General features: G+C 44.6%; 1 protein-coding gene across 1 annotated transcript; it reads left to right on the top strand.

Moving 5' to 3' along the window:
- The first annotated feature begins 403 nt into the window (after positions 1–403).
- LOC123136500 (nicotianamine aminotransferase A) lies at positions 404–3,805 on the top strand. The gene is made up of 7 exons (XM_044555891.1): positions 404–1,067; positions 1,207–1,549; positions 1,650–1,868; positions 1,958–2,017; positions 2,481–2,636; positions 2,970–3,063; positions 3,498–3,805. The coding sequence occupies exons 1-7, from the start codon at positions 529–531 to the stop codon at positions 3,629–3,631; spliced, it is 1,545 nt and encodes a 514-aa protein (XP_044411826.1). The 5' UTR covers positions 404–528; the 3' UTR covers positions 3,632–3,805.
- The last annotated feature ends 8,928 nt before the right edge of the window (positions 3,806–12,733 follow it).

Genomic DNA, 12,733 nt, shown 5'->3' with positions numbered 1-12,733 from the left:
AGAGTTTTTTTAGCATGATGTTTGCCGGCACTGCCAAAAAACTGCCTGCAGTGGAGGAGTAGGAGGGTTCATCCAGCCACATACATATACTTTGAGCGGAACTGGGTGGGTGTCACTGGCTGAACCAATCAGCACCGGCTGAGTCGAGAAGCATCATGGTTCATGCGTCCTGCTCCCGGTCCTTTTCCTTTTTTTCTCAAATTATTAGAGAGATAAGTGTAGCCAGTAGTAGTGTACTCCTTGGTGCTGCTGGGTACATAAAACCAAAACGGACCGCCAAAAATATGCCGGGGATAATGGTAACTGGTGGTAACGGACGCGTCCGTCAGCTGGCAGCGGCGTGCCCGGAGCGTGCCAGAGCGTGCTGCCAGCCCGGCCCGGAAGCCGCCCAGTTCATGTGCGCGGCGGACACGGTCAGAGACAGAGCAACGGCTATATTAGGACAGTCAATCACCGCTATTCGATCCACCCCGACGGCAGTTTCCTAATACTACTACTCCTCCTCCAACTCCTCCTCCTCGTTTACTCATGGCGACCGTACACCAGACCAACGGCGCCGCCGCCGTGAACGGCAAGAGCAAGGGCCACGACGAGGCCCCCGCCGCGAACGGCAATAGCAACGGCCATGCCGAGGCCGCCCCCGCGAACGGCAACAGCAACGGCCACGGCGAGGCCGCCGCCGCGAACGGCCATGCCGAGGCCACTGCGAACGGCAAGAGCAACGGGCACGGCGAGGCCGCTGCCGCGAACGGCGAGAGCAACGGCCATGAGGTGGCGGCGGCAGTGGCGGCGCCGGAGGAGGCGGTGGAGTGGAATTTCGCGGGGGCCAAGGGCGGCGTCCTGGCGGCGACGGGGGCGAACATGAGCATCCGGGCGATACGGTACAAGATCAGCGCGAGCGTGCAGGAGAACGGGCCGCGGCCCGTGCTGCCCCTGGCCCACGGGGACCCGTCCGTTTTCCCGGCCTTCCGCACGGCCGTCGAGGCCGAGGACGCCGTCGCCGCCGCGCTGCGCACGGGGCAGTTCAACTGCTACCCCGCCGGCGTCGGCCTCCCCGCCGCAAGAAGGTAACACAACAACAATTTCCTTTTCGCGTGTTGCACCGTATTCTATGCATGCGCATGTGCCGCCGCTGGCTTCACGTGTCCACTACTGTTCTTCCCTATGCATTCAGAAATTTGACCTTCTTCCACCTTGTAAAAACAGTGCCGTGGCAGAGCACTTGTCGCAGGGTGTGCCCTACAAGCTATCGGCCGACGACATCTTCCTCACCGCCGGTGGAACCCAAGCGATTGAGGTCATAATCCCAGTTCTGGCCCAAACCGCCGGCGCCAACATTCTGCTCCCCAGGCCAGGCTATCCAAACTACGAGGCGCGCGCGGCGTTCAACAAATTGGAGGTTCGACATTTTGACCTCATCCCCGAGAAGGGGTGGGAGGTCGACATCGACTCGCTGGAATCCATCGCCGACAAGAACACAACTGCGATGGTCATCATAAACCCAAACAATCCATGTGGCAGCGTTTACTCCTACGACCATTTAGCCAAGGTTTTACATCCATCCTTTGCCTTGCTGCTCTGTTTGAATATGGATTCATTGCGCCTGCTGAATTCTTCTTGCTAATCGTGTGCTGATGTTGTTCAATTAGGTTGCAGAGGTGGCAAGAAAGCTCGGAATATTGGTGATTGCTGACGAGGTATACGGCAAGCTGGTTTTGGGCTGCGCCCCGTTCATCCCAATGGGTGTGTTTGGGCACACTACCCCTGTGTTGTCCATAGGGTCTCTGTCCAAGTCATGGATAGTGCCTGGATGGCGACTTGGATGGGTAGCGGTGTACGACCCCAGAAAGATTTTAGAGGAAACTAAGGTAATTCTCAATCATTCTTTTCATATGCTACTACGGGGATTAATTAGAACTCCTGTTATGCTAAATCTGTACTGACTATCTTTTGGTAGATCTCTACATCTATTACGAATTACCTTAATGTCTCAACGGACCCAGCAACCTTCATTCAGGTCAGTCTTCGGTATTTACTCCTCCTTGTCCTATTTTGCTCCGGTCCCTATGTTGTACGCAGCCCACGTGCATGTCAAATGACCGCCTTGAAGTTAGTATATATAGATTTTACTGAGTTTGAAAGTCGAAGTCAAACATGATTGAAGAAAGATAGATATATTAGTAGTTACTTACCTTTATTTGCTTCGATTTCATAAAATAAGTAAACATAAAAACTGAACAGACTATTGAATACAACTAGTCCTTGGAAAATATACATTGTATTATTCTCGGTCAAGTATAAAATATATCAGAAATTCTTTTAGAAAATATACATTGTACTGTGAGTATACCATTATTTTCAGAATTTCCTCACCTACAACAGCTTCTCTTGCATCTTCAGATTTTGATATCCTTGACGTTATTGTTCTCTTATGATTCACATGCCTTAGTTATTGATTTTTATACTATCAAATTTCTTAGGCGGCTCTTCCTCAAATTCTTGAGAACACAAAAGAAGATTTCTTCAAGGGGATTATTGGTCTGCTAAAGGAATCATCAGAGATATGCTATAGAGAAATAAAGGAGAATAAATACATTACTTGCCCTCACAAGCCAGAAGGATCGATGTTTGTAATGGTAAGCCAGTAGTAAAATGTTTCCCTAGGGAGTGTCAATAAGCATAAACTTAATTGTATATGATTAATTTCGAACCGCAATGCATCCAAAATAATTAATTTAAATTTAAATTACATTTTTCTATGGATATGTTCAAAGATGCATGTATTCGAAGAATAATGACGAGAGCTAAAGTTCTTCTAGGACTAATCACCTTGATATCATTTGTCCGTTGTTTATTGTTTCTGCAGAGTGATACTGATCAAATCATATTACAGAAAGATCTATCCTAGTTTTTAGAAGAAAAACAAAGACCATTTTTCCACAATCGTGTATTAACTTCCATGTAAACAGGTGAAACTGAACTTGCATCTTTTGGAGGAGATCCATGATGACATTGATTTTTGCTGCAAGCTCGCAAAAGAAGAATCGGTGATTTTATGCCCAGGTAGGACTGCATTTTCTCATTTAAATAAAGGAATTAAATGTATGGAATGATCGTATTTTTTTTGTTATACTGAACAACAGTATATATATTGTGAGAACATTCGATTCTATTTGACTGATGTATACTTCTTAAATGTAAACACATATTCTAATGTGTTTTTGGACTGTCTAGGAAGTTCTTAACAATTTCCGAGATAAGTACGCATATAATGATTACCATAATGCATAACTGCATTAGAATATTCTTTGTTTTTATGTGAAAGACTAACATGGTTTGTACATCTCCTTGTTTCTTGACCCGGCGTCGTTTTTATCATGACATGTTTGTGCTGCTCACAAAAAAATTATCAAGCAAATGTTTGAAATGATTATTAATAATATACTTTTTACAATTCTCAAAAACTGAACTAATGTATGTATGCCTCTCAAATGTAGGGAGTGTTCTGGGAATGGAAAATTGGGTCCGCATTACTTTTGCTTGTGTTCCAACTTCTCTTCGAGATGGTCTCGAAAGGATCAAATCCTTCTGTCAAAGGAACAAGAAGAAGAATTTGATTAATGGTTGTTAGTTGTACATCTGACTGATGCTGTAAATCATTTTCAGTTATCCCCATCTATATCTTTCAATAAAATGGAACTTTTTAGTTCTCTATGAATAGAAGTCAACATCTCCTTGAATATGTTATGGTTGACATGGCCTGGACGAAACAATAGTGAATGCTAGTGAAGTTACATTGGTGTCAGAGATCTTTAAAGTTTTTCTTTGGAACTTTGATATTACTCCAAGTACACATTCTCTTTTTTTAGAGGAAAAGGCATATCCCCGACTTTATAGATAAAGCCTAACAAGCCAAATCACAGAGTAATAAACATGTCCCGTTCAGAGTCACAGAAAAGAAGTCTTAGTAATCGCCTGAGTATTAGTAAGGGGATCATGACGGGGCGGATTAAGACGCCGTTCACTACTGGAAACTGCTGGTGACTCCATGCGTCGGCTGTAACTATGACTTTGGCGAGGGGTTGAATGAACACGATCACGGCTGTAGGAGTAAGCCGCCTGCTGCACAATAGCGGTTCTAAGGATTTCAACTATGTTCCGGGTCTCTATCGCCTTCGGCGACTCTCCCTCGATCGGAATTGCCGCCAGCCCGGGCGCTGCTGCCAACATGTTATCCACCGGGTTAGAGTAGTGACCATGTGGTGTCGAAAACTGCCGAGGCGGGTTTTGATCCCTACAGGGCGGGTCTCGTAGTCGAGGCTGAGCCGCCGCCCCACTCCCTGGCGCCTCTACATCCTGGGCCGTACCGGGCGGATTACTTGTTCCTGGTGGGTTAGTAGGCCCGGCCCCAAGCATGTTGAAAAGATTCTGCGCCTCATACTGCAAAGGCAGGCGGGTCTGGTACCTCCTTCGAAGAACAACATTGGAAGCATTCTGATCCAAACCTAAGCGGAAAGTCTCTGCCCTGATACGCTGAGAGTCAGCATCCAACTGAGCCCATTCCGTCGCCATCCTGACGTTTTCCGCATTCAGATCCTCCTGAGCTTTGGCTATCTGGTCTTGCACCTTTGCAACCTCTGCATTATGCTCTGCCTGATTCGCTGCAGTAACCTTTGTTGTCAATAGGGTCGTCAAAGTGCCCAAGAGTTCAGACAAAACTTGAGCCGGCGGCCGGACTGAGCCGCTAGCCACAACCGTTGTACCACCGAACTGGACGTCATAGCTGCAGTTGTCGACGGATTAAGAATCGGCCCCGTACCAGCCATGAAAATCGTAGCCCTGGATGGCGGCTCATAGGGGTCCGAAATACTGTCGCCATCGGAATAGCCCCCCAAGTCCGACGTCTTGAAGTTGGTAAATTGACTCTGTTTCTCCGGTTGAAGATTCATTGCCTGAGTAGATGGCGGTCTCTCCTCTGGATTCAGAACCTTTCACAAGTTCCATGCCTTGCACGCAACTGACGAAAACATGCTTCCGACCGAGTTGAACCCGGGCGGGTTGCACGCGCTGAGCCGACCCGACGAGGTCGGTGGAGGTGTCCAGCTCAGGCTCAGATTTTCCAATCTTGCCGATGAAGACATGAATTCCACCGAAGGGGGCCTGATACCCGTACTCGATTGAGCCGGTCTCGGGGCCCCAGCCAGCGTCATCGATGTAGAGCTTGCTGCGGCGACTCTTGGTCATCCTGCCAATTGTGTATCCCTCGATCCCTGGAAATTGCCCTTCAAGAACTCGAAACCACCATGCTCTAGCCCCACGGTGGGCGCCAACTGTCGTGGTTTTGTCATGGCAGATGCCCTAGTGAAAGGACTTAAGTGTGGAGCAATGGCAACATAGGTTAGCTCAAAGGGGTTTAACAGAACGAAGGACACGAGTTTACCCAGGTTCGGCCCCTCACCAACGTGGTAAAAGCCTACTTCCTATTTTGTGTTGTATTGCTTGAGTATCGATTACAAGGGAGCGGAATCACTTGACCTAGCTATCTATTGATTGTTATCTGAGTTGACCCGCCACTTTATATACATAGGTCGAGGCCCTGGGCTTACAAGAGTCCAAGTCGGATCACACAACATGGCCAACTCGGTTTCTAAGTCGCCTTGCCTTGCTAGGCAATTCGCCATCGTGGTGGCTCACACCTTTGGGTTATGATTACATTGCATGGTCTTGGGCTTTCAACAGGCCTGCCTTGTAAGCCGCCTTCAGTCTTCATGTCCTATCTTCTTGGACCTATTTGGGCTTTCTCTTATTGAATCGCCAATAGTGTAACCCGGCCCCTCTTGGGCGGGTCACACCTTGGGGTTATATCCCCAACAAGAATAAAAAATAATATCATCAACATATAGTTGACATATGAACAAATCCCCTTTGACCCTCTTAGTAAAAAGAGTGGGATCGATTTTACCAATTTCAAACCCACAATCTTGCAAAAACTCGGTAAGGTGCTCATACCACTCACGTGGGGCTTGTTTAAGGCCATAGAGCGCCTTCTTGAGTTTGTATACATGATTGGGGAGCTTGGGATTCTCGAATCCCGGAGGTTGTTTGACATAAACCAACTCATTCAAAGGACCATTAAGAAATGCACTTTTCACATCCATTTGTTGCAACTTAAAATCATAATGAGATGCATATGCAAGCAACATGCAAATAGATTCAAGACGTGCAACGGGGCAAAGGTTTCACCATAGTCGATACCCTCGACTTGGGAGTAGCCTTGTGCCATGAATCTTGCCTTGTTTTGAACAACCACATCATTTGCATCTTGCTTGTTCTTGAAGATCCATTTGGTCCCAATGACATTGTGTTCCTCCATTGGCCTTGGCACTAATTTCTAAACTTGATTGCGCTCGAAGTTGTTGAGTTCATCATGCATGGCTTCAAACCAATCCTCATCGCTAAGCGCCTCATGTACCTTTTGGGGTTCAACACACGAAACCAACACGTGATGCTCACAAAAGTTTTGACATTTTTTTACAAGTAGTAACCCCTTTTCTCAAGCTTCCAAGCACATTCTCCATGACATGTTGTTGACGCTCGAGCTTGGAAGCCACCTTAGCAGCATGACACTCCAGAAGTTCCTTGATGGGCATTTGAGGATCATCTTGAGCACCGTATTGAGTTTGCTCTTGATCTTGAGTACCGTCTTGAGCTTGCTCTTGATCTTGAGCTTGCTCTTGATCTTGAGTGTGTTCAGAGGCATGAACTTGATCTTGGGCATCATTAGGTGGATCACCATCATCACGGGGTTGATCTTGCCCTTGATCTTGTTCATTGGGTTGAGGGCCTTCACCTTGTTCTTTGGAAGCATGTGGGTCTAGCGTTGGTGATGGCTCCACTTGAGTAGATCATTGTCCTTCTCCGTCGGCCATACGGGGTTCCTCAATGGGGAGTATTTGACCAATCCCCATTCTTCTTACGGCTTGGGGATGAATTTCATCACCTACATCACAAAGACCACTTTGCTCCGCTTGGGAGCCGCTATGTTCATCAGACTCCACGTTACACCTCTCCTCAATGAGTCCGGCGAACTTGTTGAGGACGCGGTAAGCATGAGAGTTGTAGCATAACCAAGAAATATGCCCTCCTGAGATCTAGGTTCGAATTTAGACAAACGAACACCCATTTTGAGAATGAAACACTTAGAACCGAACACCCGGAAGTACTTGAGGTTGGGCTTGTTGCTGGTAAGTATCTCATATGGAGTCTTGTTCAAGCCTTTGCGGAGGTAGAGCCTATTGGATGCATGCCATGCGGTGTTGATGGCTTCGGCCCAAAAGTTGCACGGAGATTTGAACTCCGCCATCATGGTCCTTTCTGCGTCCATTAACGTTCGGTTCTTCCTCTCCGCCACACCATTTTGTTGAGGGGTATAGGTTTCTTGAACTCGATGTCATTGACACTTCTAATCATCAAAATCTTTGATTCGTGTTGACGTTGAGCTTCATTTGCAAAGTTGATGACGGTTTTTTGAGTCTCACTCTTCCTCTTGAAGAAGTATACCCATGTATATCTTGAGTAGTCATCCACAATTACCAAGCAATACTTTCTTCCTCCAAGGCTATCAAAGGATGGAGGGCCAAAAAGATCCATGTGAAGGAGCTCCAAAGGCCTCTTCGAGTAGATGATAGTCGAGAGTTGGTGCACTGTTTCATGATGCAAGCACGATCTTTGGCAAAACTCACATTTATTAGTCCACGGATGTGATCCCCTTTAAGATGACTTTGCAAAGATCTCATATTGACATGGGATAGTCGGCGATGCCAAAGCCAACCCACATCAACCTTAGCAATTAGGCAAGTCGCAGTCTTAGTGGGTCGCTCCGAAAAGTTCACCACATGGAGACCGTTCTTGACATGCCCAACAAAAGCTACTTTAAGAGTCTTGCTCCACAAAAGGGCCACAGTATCAAGATCAAAGAATATTGCAAAGCCCTTAAGTGCAAGTTGACAAATGGAAAGCAAATTGTATGCAAGGGACTCAACAAACATGACCTTCTCAATAGATAAATGTTGAGAGATGACCACCTTGCCAAGTCCCAATACCTTAGATGTCGACGCATCACCGAATTGGACATGGGTGGGCATAGATGGAATTGGATGCACATCCACCACCAAGTCCTTGCTCCTAGTCATACGATTTGTTGCTCCACTATTAAGCAACCATGACACTCCACAGGAAGCAAACTCCTACAAGAGATCAATGCTTGGATTTAGGTACCCATTCTTGAATGGATCCTTTGAGGTTAGTAACAAGGGTCTTAGGAACCCAAATAGACCAATCAATGTACTCATAATAAGAACCAACGAATTTAGCATAAACATGCCCATCACTAGCACGACATAAAACATAAGAGGGGTTAAAGTCGTCGGCTTTGTTGTTAGGGGCGGTTTTTGAAGGAAATATGCCCTAGAGGCAATAATAAAGTTATTATTTATTTCCTTATTTCATGATAAATGTTTATTATTCATGCTAGAATTGTATTAACCGGAAACTTAGTACATATGTGAATACATAGACAAAACATAGTGTCCCTAGTATGCCTCTACTTGACTAGCTTATTAATCAAAGATGATTATGTTTCCTAACCATAGACATGTGTTGTCATTTGATGAACGGGATCACATCATTTGGAGAATGATGTGACGGATATGACCCATCCGTTAGCTTAGCATTATGATCGTTACAGTTTCATTGCTACTGCTTTCTTCATGACTTATACACGTTGCTCAGACTATGATATTATGCAACTCCTGAATACCGGAGGAACACCTTGTGTGCTATCAAACATCACAACATAACTGGGTGATTATAAAGATGCTCTACAGGTGTCTCCAAAGGTGTTTGTTGGGTTGGCATATATCGAGATTAGGATATGTCACTCCGTGTATCGGAGAGGTATCTCTGGGCCCTCTCGTAATGCTCATCACGATAAGCCTTGCAAGCAATGTGACTAATGATTTAGTTGCGGGATGAAGCATTACGGAACAAGTAAAGAGACATGCCGGTAACGAGATTGAACTAGGTATGATGATACCGACGATCGAATCTCAGACAAGTAACATACCGATGACAAAGGGAACAACATATGTTGTTATGCGGTTTGACCGATAAAGATCTTCAAATAATATGTAGGAGCCAATATGAGCATCCAGGTTCCATGGTTATTGATCGGAGATGTATCTCGATCATGTCTACATAGTTCTCGAATCCGTAGGGTATGCACGCTTAACGTTCGATGACGATTTGTATTATGAGTTATGTGTTTTCATGACCGAAGTTTGTTCGAAGTCCTGGATGAGATCACATACATGACAAGGAGTTTCAAAATGGTCGAGACGTCAAGATCTATATATTGAAAGTCTATATTCGGACATCGGAAAGGTTCCGAGTGATTCAGGTATTTTTCGGAGTACCGGGGAGCTACGGGAATTCACCGGGAGAAGTAATGGGCCTTATTGGGCCATACGGGAAAGGACGAGGCAGGCCAAAGGGGAGGTGGCGCCCCCCATGGGTCCGAATTGGACTAGGCACTGGTACGCGTCGGTGCTATACAGACGGTTTTAAACCCCTTTCCGCAATGGCATTCGGAACCGTCGCCTAGTGAGTGTGGGCGATTAGAGGGTCCTTCGCACACGACCCACAAACCGTCGGGGGTATGCCCTCCTGGCACACACGCTCGGCAAAATGAGGTCGTGTGCGATCGGCAAGCAAGCAAATACGGTTATACGTACAGTAGTGCTAAAAAGATGATCGAGTCTCCGGGATCCTCAAATCTGCAGCCAAACTCATCCTCTTGAATCTATATTCATACTCACAGTTTTGGTTTTGCAGGTCGTAGATTTGGGCTTGGAGGTGCTCGAATTTCTCGTGAAGCTTGAAGATGGTCTCCTCAATGTTCTTGGTGTCCAGCTTGTGCTTGTTGGTGAACTCCGCGATCATCATGTGGTTGGAGTTGAGTCCATGTTCCACCATCCCTTGGCACTTGAAAACTTGTTGCTCCATTGCTTCGAATTTTGTCTCCACGCTTCCGGTCCTCCTTGGTCCCTCAACATCGCGGATGTGCAGCACCCCCTCACGCATCTCAAAGGTTTGAGGGTGTCGCAACACCTCCGCGAGATAGGGGTTGATGACCTTCTCAAAAAACTTGTCCTTGGGGGCGCTTGAAGACGTCATGGTGATCTAGATCTGTCAGAAAAACAGCTCGAAACAAAGACTGAGGATATTTGCGTGATACGGTGGTCAAAACATCTGGGAGATTATATAATGAATTTTTACCGACCAAAAGAAGTATTTGCAAGAAAACAGAGTCCGGAGAGCACACGAGGTGCCCACAAGGCAGGGGGGCGCGCCCTCCACCCTCGTGGATGCCTCGTGTCCTTCCGAGAGTACTTCTTATTTTCCTATTTTCTTAAATATTCCAAAACGGAGAAAATTTGTTGTTAGAATTGTTTTGGAGTCGGTTTACTTACTGCACCACGTACCTATTCCTTTTTCAGAGTCCGGAACATTCTGGAAAGTGTCCCTTATGTATTCCTCCGGGGTTACGGTTTCAATAACGTTAGTTTCAACATTTATTGGATTATCTGAGATATAATGTTTGATTCTTTGACTATTCGCCACCTTCGGATTTGTGCCTTCAAAGTTTTTGATTTTTATGGCACCGGAATGATACACTTCCTCGATAACGTAAGGGCCTTCCCATTTGGAGAGAAGTTTTCCTGCAAAAAATCTTAAACGAGAGTTGAAAAGCAACACATAGTCACCTACATTAAACTCACGCTTTTGTATCCTTTTGTCATGCCATCTTTTAACATTTTCCTTAAACAGTTTGGCATTTTCATAAGCTTGGGTTCTCCATTCATCAAGTGAGCTAATGTCAAACAACCTCTTCTCACCGACAAGTTTGAAATCATAATTGAGCTCTTTAATAGCCCAATATGCCTTATGTTCTAGTTCGAGAGGTAAGTGACAAGCTTTTCCATAAACCATTTTATATGGAGACATACCCATAGGATTTTTATATGCAGTTCTATAAGCCCATAATGCATAATCAAGTTTCTTGGACCAATTCTTTCTAGATCTATTAACAGTCTTTTGTAAAATTAATTTAAGCTCTCTGTTACTTAGCTCTACCTGGCCACTAGACTGTGGGTGATAAGGAGATGCAATTCTATGATTAACATCATACTTACCAAGCATTTTACGAAAAGCACCATGAATAAAATGTGAACCACCATCAGTCATTAAGTATCTAGGGACTCCAAACCTCGGAAAAATAACTTCTTTAAGAATCTTAATAGAGGTGTTATGATTAGCACTACTAGTTGGAATATCTTCTACCCACTTAGTAACGTAATCGACAGAAACTAAAATATGTGTATACCCATTAGAGGCAGGAAAAGGTCCCATATAATCAAAGCCCCAAACATCAAATGGCTCAATAACAAGAGAATAGTTCATAGGCATTTCTTGACGTCTACTAATATTACCAATTCTTTGGCATTCATCACAAGACAAGACAAACTTATGGGCATCTTTGAAGAGAGTAGGCCAATAAAAACCAGATTGCAATACCTTATGTGCAGTTCTATCTCCAGCGTGGTGTCCTCCATATGCCTCGGAGTGACACTTGCATAGGATCTGTTCCTGTTCATGCTCAGGCACACAACATCTAATAACACCATCTACTCCTTCTTTGTAAAGGTGTGGGTCATCCTAGAAGTAATGTTTTAAATCATAGAAAACCTTTTTCTTTTACTGGTATGTAAAACTAGGTGGTATGAATTTAGCAACAATGTAATTAGCATAATCAGCATACCATGGAGCAGTCCGAGAAGCATTTATGAAAGCTAATTGTTCATCAGGAAAGCTATCATTAATAGGTAGTGGGTCATCAAGAATATTCTCTAACCTAGACAAGTTGTCTGCAACGGGGTTCTCAGCTCCCTTTCTATCAATAATATGTAAGTCAAATTCTTGTAGCAAGAGAACCTATCTAATAAGTCTAGGTTTAGCAACTTTCTTTTCCATAAGATATTTAATAGCAGCATGATCAATGTGAATAGTTACTTTAGAACCAACAATATAAGGTCTGAACTTATCACAAGCAAATACAACTGCTAAAAAATCTTTTTCAGTAGTAGCATAATTTCTCTAGGCACTGTCTAGAGTTTTACTAGCATATTGAACTCTTTGTCCTAGAACAACACCTACAGCATAATCACTAGCATCACACATAATTTCAAAGGGTAAATTCCAATCAGGTGGCTGAACAATAGGTGCAGAAATCAAAGCTTTCTTAAGTACCTCAAATGCTTCTACACAATCATCATCGAAGACAAAAGGAATATCTTTTTGTAATAGATTAGTCAGAGACCTAGAAATTTTAGAAAAGTCCTTAATGAACCTCCTATAAAAACCGGCATGACCAAGGAAACTTCTTATACCTTTGATTTCCTTGGGACACGACATCTTTTCAATGGCATCAACTTTAGCTCTATCAACTTCAATACCCTTTTTAGAAATTTTATGCCCCAAGACAATGCCTTCATTAACCATAAAGTGGCACTTCTCCCAGTTCAAAACAAGACTAGTATCTTCACATCTCTGCAAAACTCGTTCAAGGTTGCTCAAGCAATCATCAAAAGAGGATCCATAAACGGAGAAATCATCC

The sequence above is a fragment of the Triticum aestivum genome, chromosome 1B (assembly GCF_018294505.1).
Source record: "Triticum aestivum cultivar Chinese Spring chromosome 1B, IWGSC CS RefSeq v2.1, whole genome shotgun sequence".
In the NCBI taxonomy this organism is placed as follows: domain Eukaryota; kingdom Viridiplantae; phylum Streptophyta; class Magnoliopsida; order Poales; family Poaceae; genus Triticum; species Triticum aestivum.
This window is presented reverse-complemented; position numbering and strand designations above follow the sequence as displayed.